The sequence below is a fragment of the Ochotona curzoniae genome, unplaced genomic scaffold (assembly GCF_017591425.1).
Source record: "Ochotona curzoniae isolate NIBS_2020 unplaced genomic scaffold, NIBS_Ocur_1.0 scaffold_4505, whole genome shotgun sequence".
Classification (NCBI taxonomy): Eukaryota; Metazoa; Chordata; class Mammalia; order Lagomorpha; family Ochotonidae; genus Ochotona; species Ochotona curzoniae.
Window position 1 is genome coordinate 708100 of NW_024467118.1, and position 14140 is coordinate 722239.

Consider the following 14140-nt stretch of genomic DNA (forward strand, 5'->3'; position numbering starts at 1 on the left):
CCCTGCCCCCTGCCAGCGAGTCCCATTGGGCCTTCTCCAGTGGGTTCTGCTGCACACATGGCATGCTGATCCCCTGCTCTGGCGTTGCCCTGGCCCAGTGCCCCAGGCAAAGGCTCCTGGATGCCCTCCCCTCTCTCGAAGCAGCTGAGGGCTGCCTAATCCAGGCCTTTGAGGATCAGGGCCCCCAGGGCTGGGGCTGAGCGGTGGGTATTCCACCAGCAACAGCCTCCGTTGAGCGTGTACCTGGCCAGCAGAACACAAGGTGTGCCCAATGGGCAGTGCTCAGGCCGAGCTGGGGCAAAGCAGCGAGGCTGGCACTGAGAGCACGCAGTGGGCTTCCACCTCCATCCTGCCTTGAGTGAGTCCAGCTCTGGCCACGGCGAGGGCTGGAGAGCAGTGAGAGGAATGGCTTGCCAGTCCTTGCAGCCGGCAGAGGCTAGGGCAGTGTGTGACGGCCAGCATGGCATTCTGCAGGATCAGCGCCAGCTGGTCCAGACCTGCTAGCAGGAGGCTGCGGAACGGGCAGCAAAGCAGAGATGGAAAAAACTGGAAGACAGAGGGTGAGGTATAAAAATCTGTATTTATATTACAATGACATAATGACACAGCACAGCCCACCTGGTGGACAGGCAGGTGGACGCCCCATCTCTAACTCTCCAGCATGGAGCTTGTTGCATACCACTCCCCCACCCTGTGCCACCCCAGACTCTGGCACCCACCTCCCCGGTACCCTCATCGTACTGGGGGGGAGGCACTGGGGAGGCACTGGGATCCTAACCCTGAGAGAGGCAGAGGATGGCATTCCTTCAGGCCAGCCGGCAGGCAGACAGGTCAAGCGCCTGGCCGCCACATGGAGTCAGGTCAGTGGAGGCTGACCAGGGCCACCGCCGGCAGCATCTCCCCTGCCGGCTGGGCCTGCACCACAGTGTGGAGTCTGCCTTGGCGTCCCCGCGCCTGCGCATGGGATTCCAGACCCTTGGCCCCAACACCATGTTGGCCCACGTGGGCAGATACATGCAGGACCCGCAGCCCCTGGCATCCGCCGGCCTGTGCCACGGATGCGGCCGAGAGGAATGCTCAAGTGACTCCCAGCACAGCCCCATTCCTACTGAGGGCCACCCCTCACCCACCTGTGGGGAGCAGGAAGGGCGGCTGGAGCCCACTGCAAGGCCCAGTCCCAAGGCCACGTGGGCGCCTCGGGCTGAGGGGCCAGTGAGGTTGTGCCTGTCACGGGCTGGGAGGGTTCCTGGGGTCCTGCCCACCCGCCTCCCGCCCTGGAGTAGGTTCTTACCCACACTCCATGGGCAGAGGGTACAGAAGGGACGGCTCAGGGGACATCTGCCTTTCTCCCTCACACCCACCCGGGCAATCGGGTGAGGGGTGCAGACTCCATTGTGCCCCCCTGCTCTTCGCCAACCATCCTAGGCTCCCACATTTCAACTTCTGCACCACAGCTATTTCTAGGGAGCCCTGTCTATCTCAAGAGGCCCACATGCTGGGGTGTCCATTGGTGCAACTGACAATGCAAACACAAATTTTTCTCCACGTTTGGAACTTGCTTAGCAATACGCTGGGGGAGGAGGCGGCAGGGGCACATGTGTGGGCACACCCTGCCGCCCAGGCATTACTGCCTGTCTCCAGGGACAAGGAGCACAGGAATAAATGGCCAGTGGACGCCTACGGCCCACAGCACCAGGGACGAATGCTGTCCATCTCAGCTGCCAATGTCTCAAACCCAGGGTCCTGGCCCCAGGCCAGGGTTTGAAGAAGCCTACATGGGGGCATGAGTGAGATTCTCTCTGGTTCACAAGCCCACCTCTAGCCAGGAGGCCCTCTTTCCCCAGCGCAGCCCAGGGGGCAAACCACAGCCCCACCCGCTGCAAAAAGTAGCGGGCACCACTCCCAGGAGCCGTGGCCACAGAGGCTGGGGGGCGAGGGGACTGCTGGGGCAGAGTGGGGGCAGGCCAGCCGGGGCAGCCTGCGAGCCAGGAGGGACATGCTGGTGGTGACAAGCAGGGCGCAAGGCACACTGTGACGGCGTGACAGAGGGACAGGTCCCTGAGACGCTGGGTGGCTCCCACCCCTCAGCAACCAAGGACGTAACAGCAGCTAGGAAAGTAGAGTAAAAAAATCTTCTGGAAAGCAAGGCGCGCTGCCCGCCTGCGGCCCAGGCTTCAGAGCTCTTTCTCTTGCTTAAAAGAAAAAGAATCTGTTCCTTTTTTCTTTCTTTTTGGAAAAGCTTCTTTGCCAGCCAGGGTGGACATGGGCAGGAGCTGGTGGCACAAAGCTCCCCCACCATTTGCGGTTTGGTTTGTTCAAAGGGAGACGAGAAAGCTGGAGGAAGTGGTAGCTGTACCCGCCCAGCAGGTGAGCTGGGCACAGGTGTCAAGCATGAGCTGGCTGAAGGCTGACCTGCTGCCCCGGTCACCCACATGCTGTCCTGGGGTGCCTGCGTGTGTGACTCAGGGTCCGACCAAGCCAGCAGCCACCCTAGCTGACTCCAGGACCTGCAGGGTGGGGATGGCCCCTCCGCCCGCCTACCCTGGGGTTGCTCACCCAAGTCCCGCCCTTCACAGATCCCTCTGTCCACACCTTGGGAGCCTGCATGGCCCGACGGACGGACGGGCAGCCACGTCTTCCTTCCCAGCATCCAGGCTCGGGCGGTGGGGGGAGTAGTTTGAGCTCCCCGAAGTGGTCATTAAGCCCCCTGACATGGCGCCTGCCGAGGTTTGCAGCAATGAACATTTAATACTTCTGGAATGATTAGGAATCTGATGACAGACCGTGGGCGACCACGCAGTGCTCTGCCCTGTTGCCCTTGCCATGGGCCCCGCACGGGCAGGACGGGCGGGCGGCTCGGCGGGCCCTGACCAGCAGGCAGGCAGGCAGACAAGCCCAGGCGGCAGCTGGAGCTTCCAGAATGGCACAGCAGTGGCCCGTGGAGAGGCTGGTGTCGGTCAAGGGAGGACAGGAGGGCTGACACGCTCAGCCGGGCGGGCAGGCCAAGGAGTGAAGGGCGCTGGCCTAGGAGAGGCCAGGGCGGCCAGGCCGCCGGCAGGGAGGCCCGAAGTTGGCACCGCAGCCGCCACTCTGCAGGCTGTAGTGGTCATCCACGTCGCTGCCGCTGCCCACACTGTCCAGCTCCCCGGATCCGAACTCCATGCTCTCTATGTCCACTTCTGGGGAGGAGAGAGGGAACGAGGTCAGGCTGGTTCTAGCCCAGAGCCTGGCCTCCGGGGACCCCAGCCAATGCCCCTTCGGCAGGCTGGCAGTGAGGACCACCCCCAGGGCCCCAGCCCCACCTTGCTCTGAGTCGTCGGTGGACACAGCAGAGCCCGTGCTGTCTGTGCGCACACGTTCCACACTCTGCACCGACAGCTGCTCCAGGCGCCGCTTCAGGAAGCGGTGCTCGCGCTGCAGCTGCTCTTTGATGCTCAGGGCCCGGCGGTCCTGCTCCTCCAGTTTCTGGGAGATGGGGGCATGGGCTATGAGCCTAGAGTGGCTCAGTCAGGCAGTCACACCCGGGGCCACCTCCCAGGCCTGCGGGACGCCAGCCACTTGCAGCTCCCACTCCCCCCACCCCCAGCACCTCCATCTCTGCACGCCCCCGTTGCTGTCATCTGCAAACCCTCCTGAACCATGAGCCCCACCCTCCCCGCTGCTGGGCAGTGAGCACCCTGTGAGGGCCTGCCACAGGCTGCAGTCTCCCAAGGCCTTCAATCCTGCTGTGTCAGGAGGCTATCTACCTCCCCTCCACTCCACACCCGCCCCAGGCTGCCCTGCACAGCCCAGGGCCCAGAGAACCGCTCCACCCTCTCCCCCTCCCCTCCATGCCCAACAAAAGTCGGACTTGCTCCCGTGCCCTTCTCCAGCTCCCCAGAGCCTCCCACCTCTGGGCTGTCCTGGGCTGCCCCAGGGAGACAGTGGGGTGGGGTGGGTACCAGGTGCTCGCCTCACCTTGATGTGCATCCTGGCTCGCTTCAGGAGGCTCAGCGTGGTATGGCGGGTGCTGTCGGGGCCCAGGGGCACCAGCTGCTTCAGCTGCTCCAGGTATAGCCTGAGTTTGGCTCGTCTGAAAGAGCCAGAGACAGGACCGTGGGGCTAGGCAACAGAGCCTGGCTGTGGGCAGGCAGAGGGCCAGGCCTCCCTCCCGGTGACCCCACCAGGCACCATGCTACAGGGGCAGCAAAAGGCGAGGTGGCCATCGTCCAGCCTCATCAGGCCCACAGTGCTCTCCAGGTTCTGTCCTCCCAGAAGTACAAGTTGGTCAGGGCAAGGGGTGGCCGAGAACCAGCTCCCAGCACCCCAAGCTTAGTAACCCTTTGGGAACTCAGAGCCGCCATGCACCGAGGGGTCATTCACAAGATACCTGCCTTTCCCAGAAGTGCTGAAATGTCCTGGACACTGAGCAACCAGGAGGACATCAGCCCTTCCAGCCCCTGGCCTGGCGCTGCACGACACCCGGTGCCCAGTGGCCATCCCTTGGCCTGTCCCGCGTGACACCTGGGCTCAGCGGCCGCTGGCGCGGCCTCCTACACTGCCCAGCTTAGGGAAGTCTAGGAGCCTGCAGCCCACAACCTGGCCCCCATCGCGGCCTGCGTCTCCCACGCCCACTGTCTCCCAGCAGCGCCATCACTGTGCCCAGCTTCTATGCCTGCTGCCTAGCGTGCCCTGTGCTCCAGAGAGGGACCCGGGCAGGGACCTGGCCGGTTCCTGTGGACAGAGCAGGCGGGGCTGCCGGGAGAGGCAGCTGGGGGAATAAGGACCCTGTCCACGGGGCCCACCTCGTGCTCTCCAGTGACAGCACACCTCCCTGGCCAGCGAGTGTGTGCGGTCTACAAACTCTACCAGCTCTTGAGCTGGACCTTAAAGAGGACTGCGGGCGTGGGACTGAGGCTGTGCTGGGCCAGGAGGCAGCTGGGGGTGGCTGAGTCAGCACAGAGCCAGTCCGGGTCTGGGTGGCTTCAGCTGCCCCCATGCACCCCCAGGATCCAGGGTGGGCAAGGAGCCATGTGCTCCACCTCAGGAAGGGCCCTCCTGGGGACGGGGTCGGGGCACCACAGGGGTAAAAGTGAGGCAGGGATTCCATCACCCTGTCGGCGGGACCCAAGCACTGCCTGGGGCAGATCAAAACACAAGCAGAAGAGAAAAGTCAGCAAGCAGCCCAGGCTTGTCGGACACAGAGAGCGGACGCACACGAGAGATGGGACAGGACACAGCAAGCACCACAGCTCACGTTTATTTCTGCACTTTTCCAGGTTTGCTAAACAAGGACTCAGCGTGTTACAATCAGGAAAGACACGTTTGTACAAGAAAGAAAAAAAATACCACACACCTGAGAGACAAGGAGAGAGACACGGCAGCACACACAGAAGACACGATTAGTACCGTGGCGTTGGCAGCACGCACGCGTCACGGGGAGGGCAGCGGCCACAGCTGTAACACAGGGCAGGGAGGCGACGTGGCGGGAGCGGGACCAGGCGCCTCCCCTCGCTCACGCCAGGGCACGCTAGCGTGCTCTGCCCACAGCCAGGCTGTGAGGCGGGCTGGGGCGGGGACTGGTCGGTCTGCTGGCAGGAGAGACGCCACTGGGGAAGGCCCTGAGCATCACTGTCATGGACGAGACACGTGGGCTGGCATCGTGGACCGGAGGCCCTGCTTCTGAGTCCTACATGTCCCCTCTCCTTCCCAGGGACACAGATCTGAGTGGGTGCCCTGCACACCACCCAGAGGGGCACGGTGCCCGGCAGGAGGCAGGGCAATGGCAGTCCTAGGAGCAAGGCAGCACCCAGTGGACATCAAGGTCCCCTGCTGACATTGGTTAGTGCAATACCAGGGACAAGGACTCGGCCCTGGGCTCCTGGGGTGGGGGGCTGTTTGTAGGGGTGGGGAGGGGGGTGGGGTGAGGCCATGTCAGGAGCAGAAGTTCTCGGGAGCCAAAGCCACCTGGAAACCCACACGCACACACGTCATAACTGCACAGGGCAGCCGCGTCCCCGGGGGCGTCATCACACCCACCTCTGCCCATGTGCTGCAGGAATCGGTGAGGTGCAGCAGAGCCAGCAGCACCGATGAACTGCCCAGCCAGGGCCCTCGACACGGCCCTTCCCAGCACCTCCTCACTGTCATGGCACTGGAGAGCAGCGGATGGCTGTGGCAGGCCCCAGCATCCCAGGGTGGCCTCAGTGCGCCCCTACCTGCTGCGGGCCTGCCGGCCTGCTCAGCACAGACCCTATCGGAGGCTGCTCATGACGGCCCTGGTCCCTTGGGACATCCACCCAAACTGGGGGTCTTGCCACTACACAAGGTGTGGGGGCCACGAGGGCAGGCCAAAGCCTGGAGCTGGGCCCAGGAGGGCCACCAGACGGAGCAGACCTGCCAGAGGTACTCACCTTCCAGGGACAGAAGGTGGAGGGGGTGGCTAGGGCTGCCGTGGGGGGGCTCAGAAAACCCCGAGGGCAAGTCCCAAGCCAGCCTGATGAGGGACTCTAGGGAAGGCGCGGTCCAGGCCTGTGGACGGCCCAGGCAGGAGCTTCCTTCCTTCCTGCGGCCAGTCCTATCTGGCACGGGCTCCGGCCAGGTGGCCCAGCTCCAGGACAGGGGGTGCCCCCTCTGCCACAGCAGTCCCCTCCTGCAGCTTTCAGGAAGGCCCCGAGGTGCAGGACAGGGCCAAGGGGCAAAGGGCAGTCCTTCCCCGCAGGCCGCCAAGCTCTTGCCACCTGTCCACTCCCACACATCACCTCCTGCCCTCCTCACTGCAGGGCTGCTCCTCCTCCTCCTGTCCGTCTCATGAGCCTGCACCCCACTCCTCCTGTGGCCTCCTGGGAACCCCAAGCACATGCACATGCGCACACACACACAGAGGCAGTCCAGGAAGTACAGCTCCTCAGAGAACACAGTGTTCCCTCCCTGCCCCGCCACCCGCCCCAGCCAAAGGCCCAGATCCTGGGGGAGCGGAAGTTGGCGCTGCCGTGGGTGCAGAGGCGGGGAACTGGCCTAGCTCCAAGCCTTAACCCGGGGTGGCTGGGGAGGGTCAACTGGAAGACAGACCACCCCGTTCTGCCCACCTGCCACCATGGAAACAAAGACCCAGCCCAGGTCAGACAGGAGCCAAGGCCAAGAGAGACTCCTCCCACCAGGGTCCTGGCGAGGGGCCCCTCAATCAGTCGAAACCCTGACACTCCCATGCCCACCCAAAGCTCCTACTGGCATCCATGAGGTAGCCATGCTCATCCCTCTTGTCCCCACTGGCAGAGTCACAGGCAAGGGCAACTCTTGCACTGGCCATGACCAGGGCAGGCCGGCAGGGTGACCCAGGTCCTGTGGTCCCCGTGGTGGGCTAACCCTGAGTTGGACTGTAGTCTACTATCAGGCACACGAGGCCCTGGGCAAGGCTCCTGTGGCTTACAAGAGCAGGGCCAGGACAGGCCAGAGGCTTATGAGCAAACGGGCCGAACCCCTCTGCTCAGACAGGTGCCCCGTCCATTCCCAGCAGCACTGGCTCCAACTGCCACCCAGCGCAAGGGACCCTGACTAGGCCCCAGCCCTGCCTCCCAAGATGGAGCCCTTCCCAGCAAAGGGAAGGCCTGATAGAACTGTTGGCCATGGCAGACCTGTCAGAGGGAGGGACGCACAGCTGCCCACCACAGCCTGGCCATTCAAGGCTGAACCGTGCATGGTGGGGGCTCCATGGGGGCTGGACCGAGTATGGGGGGGCTCCTACTGGGGCTGGACCAAGCGTGGTGGGGGCTCCATGGGGGCTGGACTGTGTGTGGTGGGGGTGCCATGGGGGCTGGACCATGCGTGGTGGGGCTCAATGGGGCTGGACCGTGCATTGCGGAGTTCAATGGGGCTGGACCGAGCGTGGTGGGAGCTCCTACTGGGGTTGGACAGCGCATAGTGGGGCTCCATGGGGGCTGGACCGTGCGTGGTGGGGGCTCCTACTGGGGCTGGACAGCGCATAGTGGGGCTCCATGGGGGCTGGACCGTGCGTGGTGGGGGCTCCTACTGGGGCTGGACAGCGCATAGTGGGGTTCCATGGGGGCTGGACCGTGCGTGGTGGGGGCTCCTACTGGGGCTGGACAGCGCATAGTGGGGTTCCATGGGGGCTGGACCGTGCATGGTGGGGGCTCCTACTGGGGCTGGACAGCGCATAGTGGGGCTCCATGGGGGCTGGACCGTGCGTGGTGGGGGCTCCTACTGGGGCTGGACAGCGCATAGTGGGGCTCCATGGGGGCTCCTACTGGGGCCGGACAGCGCATAGTGGGGCTCCATGGGGGCTGGACCGTGCGTGGTGGGGGCTCCTACTGGGGCTGAACAGCGCATAGTGGGGCTCCAAGGGGGCTGGACCGTGCGTGGTGGGGGCTCCTACTGGGGCTGGACAGCGCATAGTGGGGCTCCATGGGGGCTGGACCGTGCGTGGCGGAGTGGGAGAGTCACTTACCTGTGCTTCTCTAATTCGTTATGTGAAGACCTGTTTAAAGAGACAGAAAGACACAGCTTCACTCTGCTGTCCGGTCCTGGGGAGGCCTTGGGCTTGGGACTGGAAAGTATAGGGCCAGGGAGAGCTTGCACCCAGCCACAGGGAAAGGCAGGTGCCCAGGACCGCCGGACCATGTAGGGAGGCCCATGGGTGCTGAGGGCAGCAGGAGCAGCTGGGCCTCCAGCCAGAAGGGTGGGGGGGCCTGGGAACAGCAGCCGCCTGGGCACCTTAACTGCCTGCCTCTCGGCTCGCCACACCCCGAGGCCAGCTGTGTCCTTGCAGCCGACATGGGGCCGGCACAGAGGACTGCTCCCGTAGCAAGCACTGAGCCATGCCCCGGGAGACGGGGTCCCTGTCCAGACATCATCAGCACACCACCAGGCCTACGGGGACGGCCAGGAACATGCAGCCACAGCTTGGGCAGCCCGCGAGGGCATTCCGAAGGACAGATGCCTGCTGGGGTAGCAGGTACAGGGGACGCAGCCGCTGCCGACCCCTGCCCCCAGCTGGAACACCGTTCAGCACCCCAGGAGGATGAGCCCCCTCAAGAACAATGAAGCCACGGAACCAGCTCCCAGCTCCATAACCCTCCAATCTGGGGCTGGGGAACCCCTGGGCCTGCCAGACTGCCACACACACAAGTAGAGGGTTCAGGCCATCTTGGAACACACCTATCGCAAGCCCTGAGTTCTGCTCCTTCCAGAAGCTTCTGCAAACCTGTGCCCACCTGGCCTTGCTTTCCCTTGCTCCAGGAAGCTCGGACTTGGTGTCTCCCTCTCCGGGCCTGATGCCCACGCTGTCCGTGCCAACCTCTGCCCCAGCTGACGTGGTAAAGGTAGAGGAGGGCCCAGGCCTCTGTAATTTTGGGGGTCGTCCAGGGCTCTTCCCGCCCCACCTGCCGGTAGCTGAGGGTGTCAGGGAGCCTGCCTGCCCCTCCAAGGACAGCACCTGGCTGAACCTCACGCTGCAGGCTCAGCAGGCATCGTGGCAAGGTGGGGTGGGGCAGCCTGGGGGACAGTTCCCTGGGGACAGTGTTTAGGGCACTCCCCCTGCTCCTGGCTCCAGCCCCTCCCATGTGCTCCCTGCTCTCAGCACTGTACAGGCTCCTGGAACCCCTCCGTACCCTGTGAGCAGCCACCCGCTCTCACCCTGAGCCCCACAGCGACCTGGACCCTGCCCTTGCTTCAGCAAGACCAGGAGACTCACAGCTGGGGGGCAGGGACTGAGGCCTCCACGGAAGGGGCCTCCACGGAAGAGGCCGCCACAGGCCCTGGCCAGTGGGACTGCAGTGCACCAGGGTGCACCTGGCTGGGAAGGCCCAGGAGCCCCAGGGTCTCTGTGCCAGTGCACAGTGTGGAGGGTGGCCAGCGTCCCGCTGGGGACGCAAGCCGTGGCAGGAGAGGGAGGCTGGAAGCAGATGGGCGAAACACATGGGACATTCGGGGCATTCGGGGACAAGAGGACGCCTCGGCCACCAGACTGGTGGTCGGCTTCTGGCCTTGACCAAGGAGGGGGTCTCGGGGCCATGGGGCACCGGTGCACAGCAGGGGACGGAGGCTGGGCGACAGACATGGGTTCTGGCCAGGGCAGCTCCCTGGCAGGCCCAGGCCGCCACAGAGCTGTGTCCCCAGGGTCAGCCCCTCCTCTCCCGAGCCCAGGCAGGCCACAGGAACGAGCCGCACCCTTCGCACAGCTCAAGCCCCTCAGGGGCAGAGGCCAGGGTGTGCCAGGGGCCCCTGTGCATGGCAGCCTGGGGGAGGCACAGCCCCAGGAAGCTCACCCCCTCCTCCCGCGGCATAGCTCTAAGTTTGTGCACAGTCAGCACCCCCCAGCGCTCAGGGGCCGCTGTGAGGAGCCTGCCCCCCTCCTGCATCTGCGCCCAAGAACGGGACCTAGCACCTGTGGCGGCGGCTTCACGGGGCTGAGGGTCTGGCTCCTTTGTCTGAGCTCCCTGGGGATGCGGGATGGCCAGCCTAGCAGTGGGGGGCAAGGGACAAGCAGGCGTCAGGGCCGCAGCGCCCTACACCGGGCACGGGTCAGCACCGACTGGCAACTCTGCCCCTGCCCGGAAAAGTCCAGCACAGGTCAGGGGCGGGAGCGGCTGCGGGAGGAGACCCCGGGGCGGCCGGGCTGTACGCGTGGCACTGTTTACGCGAGAGACCAAGGAGGCGCGGCCGCGGGAAGATGGCGACGGCGCGGGCGGGGCTGCGGCCGGGCGGGGCTGGGCAGCCGGGGCCCCGGGCGCGCCTCCTCCTCCAGGCCGGCCGCCGGGGCGCGCAGCAGCGGCCGGGGCTGTCGGGGCCCGGGCCGGGCAGTGCTGGGCACGGGGGACTGCGGGACGGGATTCGGGAAGCCGGGCGGACCCGGCGGGACGGGGGGCGCGCGGGGAGCGGGCGGTACCTGTTGTTCGGGGCCTTGCGCGCCAGGCCCGCCGCCTTTGTTTTCTTCCTGGCGAAGTCGCCGTCGAAGGGCAGGACGGAGGCGTAGCCGTGCTCGGCCTCTGCGGACAGACGGGCTCGGTCAGCGCGGCGCCCTCCCCCGCCGGCCGCCCCCGCGAGCCCCGGCGGGCAGCAAGCGGCGGGGGCCGGGGCGGGGAGCAGGGCGCGCGGGGCGCGGCTACCTCGGTCCCTGCGCTCCAGGTACTCGGCCGCCTCCAGGAGGATCAGCAGCGAGTTGAGCTCCATCCTCCCGCGCGCCCCGCGCACTCGGGACGGCGGCGGCCGCTGCCCGGCCGGCTCCGCTGGCCGCCCGCCCGCCCCGCGCGCGCGCCCGGCCGCCCCACTTCCCCGCCGCGGCCGGACTCCCCGGAGCGCTCGGCCGCCACCCTCCGCCTCGGGCCCTCAAATTGACACCTCAGGGCGAGCGGCGGCGGCGCCGGCCAATGGCGGGCGGCGCTGCGGCTGCGGGAGGCGGGCGCCACGCCGGGCCGCGGCCAATAGGGGCGGGCCGGGCGTGTTGACAGATGCCGAGCGCTGCTCCGATTGGCCGGCCGCTGTAGTAACAATTTAGAAGCCCAAGCTTAGCAACAGCACGTGGTGGCCCAGCCCCCGCGCTCGCCGATTGGCGAGCGCCGTGCATGTTAAGTAGGTGCTACGTGTTCATTGGCTCAGGGCGGCCTATGTAAAACAGGAGCCCCACGGACCAATGGGCGGCGGCGGGGCGTGCGGCCAATGAGGACGCCGCGGCCGGATGCGTTGCCGGGAGGAAGCGAGGCGCGCAGGTGCTGCGGACGGCCCGTTAAGATGGGGCCCGGGGTCCACGCTCGGGACTCACGCTCGGGCTCGGGGTCCACGCTTGGGCCCGGGTCCACGCTCGGGACTCACGCTCGGGCTCGGGGTCCACGCTTGGGCCCGGGTCCACGCTCGGGCTCGGGGTCCACGCTCGGGTTCGGGGTCCACGCTCGGGCTCGGGATCCACGCTCGGGCTCGGGACCCACGCTCGGGCTCGGGACCCACGCTCGGGCTCGGGACCCACGCTCGGGCTCGGGACCCACGCTCGGGTTCGGGATCCACGCTCGGGCTCGGGATCCACGCTCGGGTTCGGGACCCACGCTCGGGGCTCGGGACCCACGCTCGGGCTCGGGATCCACGCTCGGGGCTCGGGACCAACGCTCGGGCTCGGGACCCACGCTCGGGTTCGGGATCCACGCTCGGGTTCGGGACCCACGCTCGGGCTCGGGGTCCACGCTCGGGCCCGGCTCCACCCTCGGGCGCGCAGGATCGGAGCACGTCCACTGGGCGAGGAGTCCCTCGGAACGCGTCGTGTGCCCTGGCCTGGTTGGGGGAGGGCTGCGCGTTCTGTGTCGGACCTGCAGCTCGCTGCGTCCCGCAGGGCAGGTGTGGCTCGGCCCCCAGTACCCGAACCTGGCCCAATGGCAGCACGCCCCTTCCCCCATCGCCGACTCCTGGAACTTCCCTTTTGGATGCGCTGGCTGGAGCCTGCCCGTGCAGGATAGAGGGTGTCCCCAGGCCTCGGGGATTCCTGGGTCACAGCTGCATGTGGGGTCTCTCGGGGATCCCAGCAGAAGGGGGCTGAGTGCATGACCCCGCGCACGCGGGCTGCCTGCCTTGGGGGAGACCGACGCCGCGTCCTGCGCTTTCCTGTCCGCCTGTGCCACCTGCCCCGCAGGACCCGCCGCCGCTGCGTCCCCTGCTCGAGGCTGTCACCTGGGCCCCTACCAGCGCCTGGGCATGGCCCCCCTACCCCCACCCCTTGAGGAGGTAGAAAAGAGGGTTAGTAAGGCTCCCCAGCTGGGATTCAGCAGCTGGCAAGGTGTGGACCACTCGGTGAATTCTGCCTCTCCGCCCCGGGGCCGGTGCAGGTACGCAGTGTGGCTGTGGCACACTGTCTTCCTGCCAGCCTGGGGATCGTCAGCCACCACCCAGGCTCCTATGGGACACCCCACCCCAGCCGCACCCAGCACCCGGTGCTCCCCTGCGCCTGCGTGCTCGCCGTTCCCTGGGAGCAAGGTGTGGAGCTGTGTCCAGGGCGAAGCGGGCATGATGGGCGACCTAGCCAGGGGCTGCGCTGGCCTGCACCGTCCCACACCCGGGGCCGGGCGGGAAGGGGAAGACCGGGAAGTGAGTCTGGGGCAACCATGGGGGCACGAACGCCACTGTGAGGTGGTGGAGAGGCAGTCCAGACCCAGGCCCCCACATCCCCCTGGCCGACAGTGTGGCTAGCCTGCCCCACAGCACTTCCTCCTGCTGCCCTGCCTGGGTTCCCCTCCCCAGGGGTTGTCAGGTAGGTCCAAGGAGGGACAGATGGGACGCCAGAGAGCAGGGCCTGGGAGGTGACAGGAATGGACCGTCATCCCTGTGGCAGACGGGGCTTCTGCCCCTGGCGCTGCGGCGGGCAGCTGGGCCCAGGAGGCAGACCCCTGGTGGCCCAGGCCGGCCAGCACAGGCACCCGGCCAGGCCTCTGAGTACTTGGGAGCTTCCACAGTGCTTGACACCAAGGACGCTGCTTCCGCTGAGGCCTTGAGGATGCAGGAAGCCACAGGCAGCACAGCTGGCCTGGGAAGATTTTGGCTTCACAAGTTTCCCTAAGTGGCTCATGAGCCCGGGCCACTTAGACAGTTGTCAGTGAAATTAATTTCTTGCAGGGGGAAAAAAATGCAAAAGTAATGCGGGAAGATTCCAAACTTGGATGGGAAGAGAGAAGGTGGAAAGTACAGGCTGAACACCTGCCTCTGTCCGTGGGCCTGCACGGCAGGACAGACGGACCCAGCACGGCAGGACAGACGGACCCAGCACGGCAGGACAGATGGACCTTGCACGGCAGGACAGATGGACCCAGCCTGGCCCCGTGGCCCTGGGGAAGAAGCCTGGGGTAGAGCACTCAGTGGTGTCTGCTCTGTATGCCAGCTAGGAGGGGATGGGCCCTGCCCGCCTGTCCCCAGCTCACTGTGGAGTTGAGAGCCCAAGGAGCAGGTGGGGGCCCGGTGCACAAACTGCTCCCCCATCCTGGTGAGGGTGGTGGGGGGCAAGACAGCCCCCTACACACACACACACTCAACTGTAGAAACATGCAGAGGCTCCAGACCCTGGGTCCGGCTGCACTGGGGGCCTGTCCGTCTCCCTGGAGGAGGTAATGGGTGAGGACCCTGGAGGACTCCACCATCTTGGCGCTGCCCTAGAGTTGCATGGCCAGCGTCC

General features: G+C 66.2%; 1 protein-coding gene across 1 annotated transcript; it reads right to left on the minus strand.

The window, feature by feature from the left end:
* Positions 1-2728: 2728 nt before the first annotated feature.
* On the minus strand, positions 2729-11231 carry MXD4 (MAX dimerization protein 4). Its single transcript, XM_040965843.1, has 6 exons — positions 11103-11231; positions 10883-10982; positions 8444-8473; positions 3958-4072; positions 3303-3465; positions 2729-3179 (listed from the first exon to the last, which is right to left on the minus strand). The coding sequence occupies exons 1-6, from the start codon at positions 11164-11166 to the stop codon at positions 3025-3027; spliced, it is 627 nt and encodes a 208-aa protein (XP_040821777.1). The 5' UTR covers positions 11167-11231; the 3' UTR covers positions 2729-3024.
* Between the last annotated feature and the right edge of the window lie 2909 nt (positions 11232-14140).

Excerpts from the sequence above, each read along its gene's own strand:
- MXD4 (XM_040965843.1), bottom strand. The coding sequence starts at position 11,166 with ATGGAGCTCAACTCGCTGCTGATCCTCCTGGAGGCGGCCGAGTACCTG. Across the intron at positions 8,474-10,882 it reads CGCAAGGCCCCGAACAACAG|GTCTTCACATAACGAATTAG; the intron begins GTACCGCCCGCT and ends CTCTTTAAACAG. Across the intron at positions 4,073-8,443 it reads AACGAATTAGAGAAGCACAG|ACGAGCCAAACTCAGGCTAT; the intron begins GTAAGTGACTCT and ends TGGCTCTTTCAG.